Source organism: Crotalus tigris, unplaced genomic scaffold, assembly GCF_016545835.1.
Source record: "Crotalus tigris isolate CLP2741 ecotype Arizona unplaced genomic scaffold, ASM1654583v1 scf7180000024376.1991246, whole genome shotgun sequence".
NCBI lineage: Eukaryota > Metazoa > Chordata > Lepidosauria > Squamata > Viperidae > Crotalus > Crotalus tigris.
Window position 1 is genome coordinate 1,048,693 of NW_024100546.1, and position 13,749 is coordinate 1,062,441.

At 36.8% G+C, this 13,749-nt stretch overlaps 1 protein-coding gene across 23 annotated transcripts in view; it reads right to left on the reverse strand.

Moving 5' to 3' along the window:
- BAZ2B (bromodomain adjacent to zinc finger domain 2B) overlaps positions 1–13,749 on the reverse strand; it is a 260,570-nt gene that overhangs the window by 103,595 nt on the left and 143,226 nt on the right. For all 23 annotated transcript variants that reach the window (XM_039328386.1, XM_039328383.1, XM_039328396.1 and 20 more), the window contains one exon: positions 7,024–7,176. In XM_039328386.1, the coding sequence (XP_039184320.1) occupies positions 7,024–7,174 (151 nt within the window). In that variant the 5' untranslated portion in view covers positions 7,175–7,176. The remainder of the gene's footprint in view (positions 1–7,023; positions 7,177–13,749) is intronic.

Sequence of the window (13,749 nt, forward strand, 5' to 3'; positions counted from 1 at the left end):
AGCTCTACTTTCATGATTTAAATCATTATCTGAATGTAGCCACAACATTCACACCTCTGTACTCTGTGCAATTTTACCTAAATGCAGAAATCTCTGAACAGCTTGTTGCAACATGTCTTTCAAAGATCAGATGTGTAAATTCACAGTACTGGCAAGTGTATTTTCTGAGTTAAAACTGAGAAGAGTGCCTAATCATCAGGAGCGACTACCAGCCAAGTAAAGGTCTCCTGTTTTAATTAACATTTCTCGTAATTTGGTACAATACTGAAAGGTTACAAATCAAAAGCATTTGCTTCAAAATCGCTGGCAAATCATAAAAAAACACATACCACAATGTATATACTATTGGAAATAAGAGACATAGATACAGTATGAATGTATCTCCAAAGCTATGACAACATAATTCTCTTCTTACTGGTACAAATGCTGAATATGTAGTGTCCCTATTGCTTAAAACTTTATTTTCTAAATCATAAATAGGTGAATGCAGAGTAGATACTAAAGGCTAACAGAATCCTGCTATTTTAATCATAATGCCTTCGAATCTGCTGGGTTTTGAATTACAGATTGCCTTCTTTCTTGCTCTCCTCCTCTCTCTTTGCCCATCACACATGAAAACTGCTCTCCACTATTCCTGATTAAAGGAAAAAAATATGTTTTGTCTAACCCATTTGTGATAAATTAAAATCTTATTCTGTCCTCTTCAAAATCTCTTCTCTCCATATAGAATCTCTCTGTCTATATAAGAGAGAAACATGACAAATATATGAGTCCAGTCTAATAGAATTCTTTTTTTTTTCTGTAAACATTGTATAAAGACAAATATTTTGACTATATATTTGTCTGTTTCTTCCACCATTTTGGCTTACACAAGTATTGCTCCCTCAGCTTCATAATTAAATCCTCCATAACTTTAATAATTGAAACTACATATCTGGACGTTGCACGTCTCATATTTAGAAGAGCTACCTGATCCATGACACTCAATGATTATAGGTAAGATGCTTAAAAAGCCTGGGTGTGTACAGAAACTTCATGATCAGCCACTATAATTTAATTATAATTGGTGCTTGCTTTGAAAATCAGGATTGAAAACCAGGATAATCATACAATACATGCACATCTTGAAATAAGCCATCTTTAAATAAAGAATGACAGAAATCAGGAACAAGTAGTTTGCTGCTGGAAAGGGGCTGGGGAACACAAAAACTGGGCCTGGGAATTGCCAATTATTCTTAAGAATGGGCTCCTTCCTTTGCTGGAAATATATGCTATATATGATACCCTCCTCCTCCTCCTCCTCAATTTACAATCTGAAATGCAGATTATTTCTAGACCGCTAAGTAGAATGGTATAATTTCTTATTAGAAACAGATACAAAGATGTTATTATTTATATTTGAGATCCAGATGCTAATTAGCACAGAATTGTTTTAAAAGTTAATTTCAGCATGTGGCTTGAACACAGATTCCTATGTTAGCACTTTGGAGATTACATTTCTAGTAGGGCTTCACAGGCATGTCTGTCATAATTGCTAATAGCATAACCTTTGAATCAGCCCTCAGGGAAGTCCACTGAAATCTATGGGTAGCATTCAGACTGCGATGGAATAAGTGACTTGTGATTCAGACTCATAATGAGGACAAATACTGCAGAAAATGTATGTATAATGTAATTACCATACTCAAATTACATGTATTTGGAAAAAGTATTTTTCCAAAGTCACATTTTATAATTATAGCAGAGTAACCACAAATAACAGCTGATCTGTAACATAATCTTTCTGGCACAACATCTAGAGTTCTAGTCTGGACTGTCTCTGTCTTGGGATTTGTATGGCTGAAAGACTGAAGTTTATTACAAGCCTGCTTAATAGACTATTGATTACTGCAAAGAAAATAATTATATTGCATTGGATGAAACCTGAACCCCTCTAACTGCAAGCCAAGATGAAAGTGTTTTTAACAGTATAGCACTGGAAACAATAACTGCTAAAACTGTAAAAGATAAATGCTCAATTATATAAATAGATTTTTTTTCTCTTCACAAGATACAGGCTGGTAAGTTAAGAACTTATCACATGTTTATCTTATCAAATATCACATGGAGCATTAAACTAGGGCTAAAAAGATGCAATTATATTTTTTCTTCATTCTAGAATACCTGATAAATGTAATTTCCACTAGATTTTACTTGATAATTGCAGGGTGAAAAGCAGCTTCATATGTGTTCCTACTAGGGTGTAATCAATAAAGGTATTCTAATATTAGACATGATCATGAGCTTTCACCAGATACACCCCAACTTGTTAGACCAATACACACAGAGACCTAAGCAATTAAATACAGTGGACAAATATTTACTCATTAGTCTCCCTTTCATACACCCAGCGAGTAAGAGAGTAGTAGTTCTGTCTGAGTATTCAAACTACATGACAGCAGACTGTATGAGGGAGATTATGTTACCTTGATTAGCTTTTATAGTGATGGCATGGAGCAGAATAATACATGGAGTGGGGGGGGGGAGGTGAAGAATACCCTGCGAATGTGTTGTGCCTGATTCAACATCCCACATGAGTAAAGAAACAAAAAAACCAAGATCAAACAGCCATTATTCCTGAGCTTTTTTTTCTAATTATCCAAAATATGGATAGACTTGTGTCATGTTACTATCCTTCTCAGTGCCTAATGAGAAATATTCCACATAAAGTAAACAGCATTCTAAATTTTGATTTCATACTACCATAAGAATATGATTATACTCTACTATTCTGTAATTTATTTCTTTCATCTTTAGCCAGCCACTGACTGTTCATTTATTTAAAATACATGTTGTTAGGCAGAAAGCCGTTTGGGTTCAAGGAAAAGCAGGTGTGAGAAGAAGAAGCATTTTGGAGTTTTGTTTGGCCAACTCGGAGTCTTCAGTTGAGACAAAAAAGTGCTTGATAATTAGAGATTCATCTGAGATTCATTCTACACACAAGAGCTACTTATCTAAGATTTCCACCATGCTATGTGGCTTTCATAGGTCTTTGCAAGTTCAGGTGATTAACTCATCCTCAGTGGTTGCTCTCAGGGAATTCCCAAAGGAATATGACAAATAGGTTTGTGCCAGTTTCCCACTGGTAGCAATTCCCACTTCTTTCCTGTTCTTTCCCGATTCCAAAGTACTGTGGCATCTTACAACCCTCTTCCATAGTTTCTGACCATGTGGAGATCCCACACACAGAGGCCTGTTTTTGTTTACTGCTTTAGTTTTTTCACATTAAAAAACAACAGCCATGCTATGGAAGAATGGGAGAAGGTGCCATCTGATAAAGTGTCATTTATGGATCAGCAAGAGCAGTGATGGCGAACCTTTTAGAGACCAAGTGTCCAAAAATTGGCCCCGCCCCTGCTCCGTGTCCCCATCCCCTGCCCCGCCTGCCCACAGGGCCACTCACCGCCTCCAGGGCCCACCGCAGATCGCCCAGGCAGCCCAGCAGCGCTATGGCGGTCATGCCCTCTGCCCATGCCATGCACATCAACTGTGCACAATGGGATGTGAGGGCAGAGTCTTGTCTACGCTGCCTGGCTGCTATGTCCTTGGCTGTGCTGCTCCACGTGGGCCATGCTCAGGGGCAACTCTCCTTCAGGGGGGCTGCTGGAGAGGAGGGGGTCACGGGGGGAGGCGAGGCTGGGGCAATGGCAGGTGTGCCCATAGGGAAGGCTCTGAGTGCCGCCTCTGGCACCCGTGCCATAGGTTCGCCACCACTGAGCTGGAGGGAGAGCGCAGGATCAAGGAGAATACAGGAGCATTGAGCAATAGGGCTATTCAACAGTTTGGATTTGAAGAGGAATCCAAACTATGCAGGGTAGTCATGTCATTCTTGTTATCTTTAAATAAGGAGAAAAAATATTCAACATTGTCTGAATAATTTTTAATACTGTGAATCTCTTTTGAATAGTTCTTCTAAGCATCCTTAAGTGGCAGTTCAAAAAAGTTCTCAGAGTTTGGGGAGTGTAGCTGATTATGGAAGGACCTTTATTTTGTTGTGTTTTTCATGTCTTGAGCCAAATAGTTATCATCTAAATGATACATACCAAAATTACTATGTTAATTAGAAACAAATCTTCAATATGAGTAACTTCTCTAAGATTATCTTTCTAACATAGTCGTTCAAATGTCTCACCTCTGCTGCTCTGGATATTATCAATGGACCAAACCAATTATTTTACAACTTTTATTTAATTAATGAAAGGGTTATATAAAACAAAATAGGTTAACAACATCTGTAGTTCACTGAAGGTCCACAAATACCAATGTTTTGATGTTATACTATGAGCCATATCTACAAACATAGGAAACTGCAGTGATCTCTGTAAATGCTGAGTTTTGCTCCTGAATGTGATTATATTTCAGAAAATTTAAAGCATTTAGGTCTGAAATTATTAATCTCAGATAAGCCCCGAGAAAATCAATTTTAATTTAGATTGAGATTTAGAGAGGTTTTTTGGTTTTTGAGATTGTTGAAGTCTGCATTTTAAATTATAGGAAATTTACTCCGTACTGGACTCTGAGTGAAGCCAATTTATGGATTTTTTTTTAATATTTTTTTTTTTTGCGGTTTGGACAATCAAGCTAAGGGAGATGAAATAACTCCTGTCTGAAATCTCAAACTTCTGCTGACAAAGTCAAAAAAGAAGAAAAAAGCTAAAGAGAACAATAGCATTCAGCTGAAGGTAAATGTTTAGGCTCCTCAGATTATTCAAAAATAAGGATCCTATTCATCCTAATTCACCCAACACGTCTCCAGAACCTGCACTGGATTACCCAATAAATGTTCTCCTCTTGGAGGCAATGGGAAAAATGAAGTATATATTTATTTATTAATTTATATGCCACCCATCTCACTCTGCAAAGTAACAAAAGCTTCTCCTATCTTCTTGCTCAAGATAGTGGCAACTTTTTTGTCACAGATCTCTCCACAACCTCTACCAACAGCTAAAAATATAGGTATCATGTAATTAGTAACGTTGATAGGTCAAAAGTAGAGCATCTGCTTTAATTTAAAAGGCTGTAGATTCAATCCTAGACTTGGTGGAATGGGAAACATTCTGTCTTTCTCCTTGGCAAACTGATGCCACTCATGAACTAAATAGGCCAAGAGTTTAACTACAAATTTAATGAATAAATAATAGAAATAAGATTCCATATGCATTGAAACTTCAATATAATATATCCTCATTTAATTAACCAAATTTCCATTGGAACACCCTCCTGAAATCAAAAAACAAATTGTTGAATCCTACGAAAGTTGCTTTATACTTTGATTGGAATGTACTTTATAAAACAAGGAACAGGTGTGGAATGATCCACAAAAGAGACAAGCTTCTAGCCCATTATGCCGGAAAAGCAGGAGGAAATAGATAAAGAAATTGTCAACTTAATTGTCTATACATACATGACTCACTTGATAACAAGAAATTTGCTAGAATCCTTAACCTTCCTGCAACTAAACACTATTAATCAGAGGTTAAAATTCTCATTCCTTGGAATATGTGTTTCCAGTCTAGATTGCCTGGAGGGAAGTCTGGCAAATCCAAAATAGTTTGAACAATCCAGTTAAAATTACATTAATTTAATTTCAATTTTATTACATTGCATAATGATATCATTATGCAAATAATGTAAATCATCAAGATGACATATCGGTAAGACTTGTCCCAACTGACTTAATAAAAAAACTATTTGCAAGGACAGACTTGCAAAGCCACTGAAGTACTGATAAATAGATTTAGTGCAGTAAAGTTAATGAAGCCCTATTTACAATGAAACTTCTAATATCTGTCCTTCTTTTTCCTTCCCATGCAATTTGAAAACTAGAAGCTCACTGTCTTTTGTTCTGGTATGAGGTATTAAACTGTTTGCTTCTGACTGCATAAGGATGTATTCACGCTTATATTTTCATATTTATCAATATGCCCCCAAATACTCAATTAAAAGTACTGTACAGCATTTCAGTTTGTTGATTAGATGGGTTTTTATCTTATTCAAATAATTTCTTGACACGTAGCCTATGCAATCTTAGAAAACACAGAACTGGACAAAAAGAAGAATCTGTGAGGGCCAAGACAACTTTACTCAATAGGATATAATCAACAACAAAATGTTTTGATCCATGACTGTGAAAGCAGCTTTCGATAACTACTGCAATTATCTTAAGCTTCCAGTTGTTTCTTTAATAATTTATTAATTACTTTCACACCCATAGGAAACTTATGGCATCAGATCCTATTTGGATGTAAGAAAATCAAAACAATCTACAAATCATACATGGTATGCAACAGCCTTCCTCAGTGTTCTCAGTTATCTTGAGGCTGTTTCTCAGAATTTTCAACTAAAGTATCATTTGCAAAATTCTTGCCCAAGGTTGTCAGTGTTGAGAAGTTCTACAAGCTCCAGTTCCAAGTCTCTAGAATGGAAACCATTCTTACTGATAATTGTATGATTGCTTTAAAGTTCCTTCCTAGCAAGGCATCCATTTTAGTGATAGTTACACTGAATGGCAAAAATGTCATTTCTCTTACATACAACTTCACTACTTTTCTTTTCTTTTTTTATTGCGTTCAGATCCCAAACCTAGAAAAATCCTAATACACAGTGAAACCTTGACTTGGCAGACCTAAACACTAAATATGGCACATGCAACCCACCATATTTGTTAGATTTATGCTGTTTCATAGTATTACTGGGTTCGCTTTCGAAGGGAGGGCCAAAACAGTTACGAAAGTGGTGGCCGCAACCTGCATATAAGGGGGATGAGTCTGCGATCACATGGTTACAGCTGCCATCTTTAAACATCCCCCATATCTTTATCATTTGTGTGATGACATAGTGTGCAAATGTCATCATTTTGCATCAATTTACATCACTTATCATTAATAATGCATTGCAACAAGGTTTCACTGTGACATAAAGTCATCTGGATGCCTTGATACAAGCCATCCACATGGCGCAATATCACAAATATGACATATTCACCACAGGCGTTGATTGTGGAGCTAAGTGACGTGGCTCCAGTGGAAAGGCCACCTTTGGAAATTGCTGAAACAATAGATGCTGAGGACAAGGCAGGAGATGAAGCTGCAGTGGAGGAGGCTGCTGTTGATGTTAACCGTTCTCCAGACTCCATATCTGAAACAAAAAAAAGGACATGTTAAAAAAAACACACATTAAGATGACTGTATAAGGGATTATCAAGTATTTCACCAAGATATTCTGCATTTTGCAAAAACTAATGAATTTAAAAAAAGAACAGAATCAAAAGGATATTTTTTCTTTACAATGGGGAAACTTACTGTTGGATTTTATACTATAATCCCAAATGAATTTTGGGATTTTGCTTGCTGGAACTATATATATATATATATATATATATATATATATATATATATATATATATATATATATATATGTATGTATGTATATATATATAAAATATATATTCAATCAATTGAAACTGGGTTCTTCTTGCCAAATATTTCTATAATATCAAACTATAAAGAAAAGCTTGATTGATAGAGATAGAAGATAGATAGACAGATTGAATAGATATACAGGAGATAGATAGATAGATAGATAGATAGATAGATAGATAGATAGACAGACAGACAGACAGACAGACCAGAGACAGTGTAGATGATAGACAGACAGACAGACATACTGTAGATATGCAGTAGAGATAGATATCGATATACAGGAAGAAAGAGAGGGAGAGGGAAAAGGAGATGGGGGGAGCGATAAAATAATCTTGGAAATGTTTTCCAAAATGGTTTTCATTTTGCTTGTTAGGTTGAGCTATAAAGAATAAATCATTCTTCATCTTCACATATACAGTATCTTAAGTGCAAAGACAGCTCTCTTGAGCCAAGGTGTTCCCTTTCTTCTTTTCCTGATAAAAGTTTTGGGTAAACTGCAGAAGTTGGGCTCCGCTAGTGAGTTATACAGTAGTGATTTGAACTTGAGTTCTCAGCAAGAATTTCTGCCTGATAACCTATCTGACTCAACCAAGAAGAAATTTTTATTTACTTATTTGAATCCCATCTTTATTGCTTTTACAAATAACTCAAGGCAGCAAACATATCCAACATATCATCCTCCCCCTATTTTGGACTAAGAGAGAATGAATGGCCCAAGGTCACCCAGTCATTTTTATGGCTAAGGTGGGACTAGAACTCATGGTCTCCCACATTTTAGTCTGGTGCCATAACCACTAAACCAAACTTGCTCTATAATCATGATAATCTGAATTGTGTATGCGTTCTGTGTATGTTCTTTGTTCTTGATGATTCCTTTGAGATTTAGGATGCCTACACAATGAGTATGTTATCTTCTTGGCACTCTGAAATTTCTATAATCAGCAGGATAAAAAACAAGAACGAGCCTTTGTCTGTCTTTCCTTCTGCTATGAAGGAGGTAAATGATTGAAAGAGTTATGTGGTGTCTGAGAGATGAAAAAGACAGACCAGCTTCTTTCTCCTCACAGTCTGCTCAACAAGAATGCCTTATACCAATGGTGGCGAACCTATGGCATGGGTGCCAGAGGCGGCACCTGGAGTCCTCTCTGTGGGCACACGTGCCATTGCCCCCACCTTGCCTCCCCCTGCAACCCCCTCCTCTCCAGCAGCCCCCCTGAAGGAGACTTGCCCTCAAGTGTGGCCCACACGGAGAAGCGCAGCCAAGTACATAGCAGCCAGGCAGCGTAGACAAGACTCTGCCCTCACACCCCATCATGCAGTTGATGCTGCAGGACGCGGGCAGAGGGTGTGGCCACCATAGCGCTGCTGAGCTGCATGGGCAATCTGCGGCAGTCCTGGAGGTGGTGAGTGGTCCTGTGGGCAGGCAGGGTGGGGGATGGGGGGGCAGAGCAGGGGCGGGGCCAGTTTTTGGGCACTCGGTCTCTAAAAGGTTCGCCATCACTGCCTTATACCTTCAGGACAAATCGGTGCTTTAGGTTCAAGGAAAGCTAAGAGCTAAGGCTCTTAGACAAGCATTTGCAATGGCAATAAAGAATTTTATTTGTTAACTCTTGGCCATTGTCTAGCAGTTTACCAGATTTTTACAGCAAAGAAGCTTGTTTTCTATGTGCCTATGGCCAGAATATCTGAAACATTTTTTATTTTTGTTTCATCTGAATGCAGAACAAGCAAATCTTTTGCTTTGTCTGAACTGCAGCCAACCTGAATTGAGTTGACAGAACTTCCAGGACATAATGTTTTGAGTTTTAAATAGACATTATTTACAGAGTTATAAATAAAATTCTTCTATCCTTGGACTCATGGTCAGTTCAGGTTATGGCACCGGAACTGCTAGACAACAGCCAAGAGTTACAAATAAAATTCTTTATTGCCATCGTAAATAACATTATACCCTTATGTTTTCCCAAATGTTATAACACATTAGGCCCTAGTTTTTGTCTTGGCTTTATCTTTTCTTCTCCTTACGGGAGTGAAGAATCAACAACCCATTTCAAGATCTGTAGTTCCTCTTTGTTTTTTGATTCTGAGATATTCTGATTCTAATATATCATGTAAATTGCACATCCTGACGAAGCTCATTATTTTATAGAAAAACTTTTTTTATATTATTTTATGTACTTGAAATGGTAAGATTTCAAATTATTTTTTTTCACAATTGTGAAAATTATAATGGGGAAGCATAGATTTATAGTATTGTCAAAGGTGAATATTTAGGATTAGATTTTTCTAAAATGGCATTTGCTGAAATTGATGCTCTGATACTTGGGTGGATCTATTTATATCAAAAAGAAAGTGGCCCTATGTTTTTGTCAAATATTTTAACATGCTTCTTTTTTTTTAAATAACATTTTAGAAATTGTTCTATTTTTTGTATTGTGTAGAAAATTTCTAATTTAAAATATTATGTACAAGTTTGCACAATTTATTTGCAGAATTTAGTTAATAAAATATCTGATGGCCAAAGCTAAACAAAAGCATACAAATATTACCACAGGCACACAAGTACATCTGAAACAAAAAAGAAACAAATCCTGAAACACTTCAGTAACCACAATTATTTCAAGTTAAGCATGAAAGTAATAAAACTCAAAGATATAATTCTATGACTTCTCTGAAAATAATCCCCACTGACCTCAATGAACTTAATTCTAGATGGACTTTTTATAGGGTTGCATCATTAATTAATGGTGTCTCCCACTGGTTTCAATGGGATTAAAAATACAGTCTACTTAGATGTAAGCCCCACTGTACTCCCAGTTAAATTAGTACAGAATTGCAGCTCTAGACTTTCCTAACTTCAACTGATTAGAGCTCAATATAATTAACATTATTTATTATGAACATTAATATTAACACAATTTTATGTTAATTAAATAGGAAAAGCCTATAGCCCAAGGGATGCGCACACAACTCCTGCACGCTCCGTTTCAGGTAACTAGGTATTGAAATTAATATTTTATCACATTATTTTATTTGCTATATATATATGCAGTGCTCTCAAGTATCAGTGTTATCTTTTCACAATTAAACAACAAGATCACTCTTAAGATTGGCACCCAAGATTATTTACAATATGTGATACAACAAACTTTCTCAGAAACAGGAATTAATTGAAGACTACGGACATGTAGTATCAGTATTTTAAGATAAAGAGCAGTTGGCCAAAAATTATTTTTCCATATATAATAGAATTGAGTGGCTATTCAGATATTCCTTACAATTACTCATTTAGGAGAAACTCTCAAAACAATGTCCTCGACAGCCAAACTTCGTGGCTTATTAAATGTGGATCAAACCAGCTAAAATACCGGTATGTCACCTAACCTCTGTCTGTAGCATCTTCTACTACTGTGCTTTGAGAGACCTAAGAATTTTGTTTTTAAATTTAAGATTAAGCCTTAATTGTACCCAGTTAGTTCATTACTCTAAACCACAGCAGATGGCTGACATTGTAAGAGATAATCCCTGAAAGAGTCATTAGTGAGGATCAACGATAATTAGACTGCAACCCCAAAGGTTCACAAGAGAGAATAAAAAAAGTATCAGTATAGCAGCTCTCCCTATGATAAGCAACAAGTGCTTATTCCATTTTTTTTCTTTGCCTAATGCACTGTTGGCAAATACAACCAACTGTGTCAAATGAAAGAATCTTATTACAGATAAAACATACTTTAGATAATACAATAACTTGCCCTTCTATCCTCGTATTATCCAGAACAGGTATTTTTATTTATTTATCCTGACAAGGACTGAAACTTCACTTCCAGGTTGCTTAGCGATGAACAGGGTTTTTAACAAGCAGGAATATCCAGCTGAACTGAAAAGGATGAATGGTGTGCCTCCTTTAACACTGTGAGCAAAACCTGTCTTTTTCTCTCTACTAATTACTATATAAATATTTCAAGGCACACTGAAATATTTTGGCTCAAAGAAGCCAAAGAAGTAAATAATGTATTTCATAAAAAGACACATGTTGCAATCCTTTTCAAAATGACAACTGCATACTGTGTAACAAGCTGATAAGTACCCAGCATTGGTTTGTCTTTGTACCTTTCCAGAAAGATACATTTATTAAGAGAATGCATTGGTTTATTTTATGGGCAGTGAATCTCATAGCACAGGATCTGTTCACATGTCTATCATGTTTCAGATTCCAGTTGCTAGGTGTTGACTGGAAAGCACTGGTCCCATTGGGGAGGGGTAAATTGGTTATATCCCCTGACAAATTTCTCTTACCATTAGAACTGTCCAGCTGAAATATCCTAAACAAACGTAGTTTCCTTCCTATATAATTTAAACTTTAAAACTCATTATTACTTAAATCCATGTTTTAAAATAAAATCTATTGTTGTTATAATAATATTTCAATAAACAAAAAACATATTTTCTCAAAGACTGGTGGTACTTGTTGAGGTAATACAAGTGTTTCCTTAGCAAAATAAGTTATGATGTTTCAAAATATTTTCCTGTTTGCCCTTGATTCTTTATCCAATACTTCTCTCCCCAGCAGATTAAGCATGGGATTTCTATGGTTTAGAACATCTCTTTGGCTAAATCTGCATTCCACAGAGGGAAAGACATCTCCAGATGTTGATCTTATAGATTCACATGCTGCTCAACTATGGGACAACCGATACGAAAATCAACATAGATTTCATGCTCCAGACAATTAATAATGGGATACAAAATATGAATGGGATACAATCTCTAAAAGCACCCATTATTTCTTATCTGATGATTTAATATAAAAAAGCATAATTTCTCCAATCTCTAAAAGCAACAACTATTTCCTATCTGATGATTTAATATAAAAAGGCATTACTTCTCCAATAGTCTCTTACCTTTAATTATATACCAAATATGTAATTGAAATAATATGGTCTGAAAGTGCCCAGGTCTTAGATGTCAGAGAGACCATAGATACATTTAAGTTAGACTCAGTGTATTTTAGAACATGGGATAATTTTTATCAATAGCTAGAAAAATGAGTTAGGGAGAAAGGAATGTGATATATGACATTGAATATATATTGGTAAGAAGATGACTATTGGGTGATTAATTACCATATTGTTTATGATAAATAATTATTATTCATTGTTTCTTAAATACATGAACCCAGACATGTTGTTTGCTAAATATTGAGAATGTTATTTTAAAAATCCTAACCCTAATCCTGACCCTAATCCTGTTCCTAATCCTATAAAAATTAATACATTAATCAAATAAAAGAAAAAATGAACACCAGGATATAATAAACCAGACTGTTTAATATAAACAAGCCTGTGGTTAAGAAGAGTCACTAAGCTTTCGTCCGGCCAAAAACTGCTGGCGTCATCAGAGTTAGAATAGAAGGAGATCAGGAAGGCAGCTCATATAGCCTCCTGCCTCTGCGCCCGGCCCCTTGAGCGCATCATCGGCCCGTTGACTGTATTAATCCGTATCGCGCAGAGTTGTTCCGCATCAAGCAAACTGTCCTTGGCTCCACTGGTTGTTTTACGATCCTCAAGTGCTCTCTTAGAGCGTGTGCAAGGACTTGGAGGGCGGCTGTCAATCCGTTCCTGAGCCCAGTCTCATTTTTTCTTTTAACATAATGGCCAGGATTCGCATTTTTAGTATTTTAAAAGACAATTATGAGCAGGCTGTGTTGCTCCATGCCAGGAGATGGGAGAAGCTCGCATGGCGTATATCCATTGGCTACCGTAAACTGGCTTTTCTTCATGATTGCCTCCGAGGAGATCTATCCCCCAAGTCATAGACCCCTCATAGACTCGGCAGAGTGCCAGAGGTTTACCCGTCAATTCCAGTATCGCACCATGTGCGCTTTAATCAACAAACATCATAGGCGCATAGGAATGTGGAAGGTAGGAATCCAAGAACATCGTGAATGCTGCCATGCCACAATGACACATCAACACTATCAGGCACTCCACCAACAGGTCCACCAGGCCATTGTAAGAGCGAGCTGGCAAAAAGCAATGGCACTCCAATGCAAAATGGACATCTTACAGGCGCCAGATAACGGTGGGCACACTATTAAGCTAGTCCACAATCTATCCTCCAAACCCCTGACCCAGGAACAGATTTCCCTCTGAGAACGGGATGCAGGCCACAATCTGACGGACACATGGGCAATTGACTTCATGGCGTCCCTAGAGCCTACCATTCAATGCATTGAGGCCAATGACGAAGTCAGAAACACAATCAGACAGCGGGTTACCGGCCTGCTGAT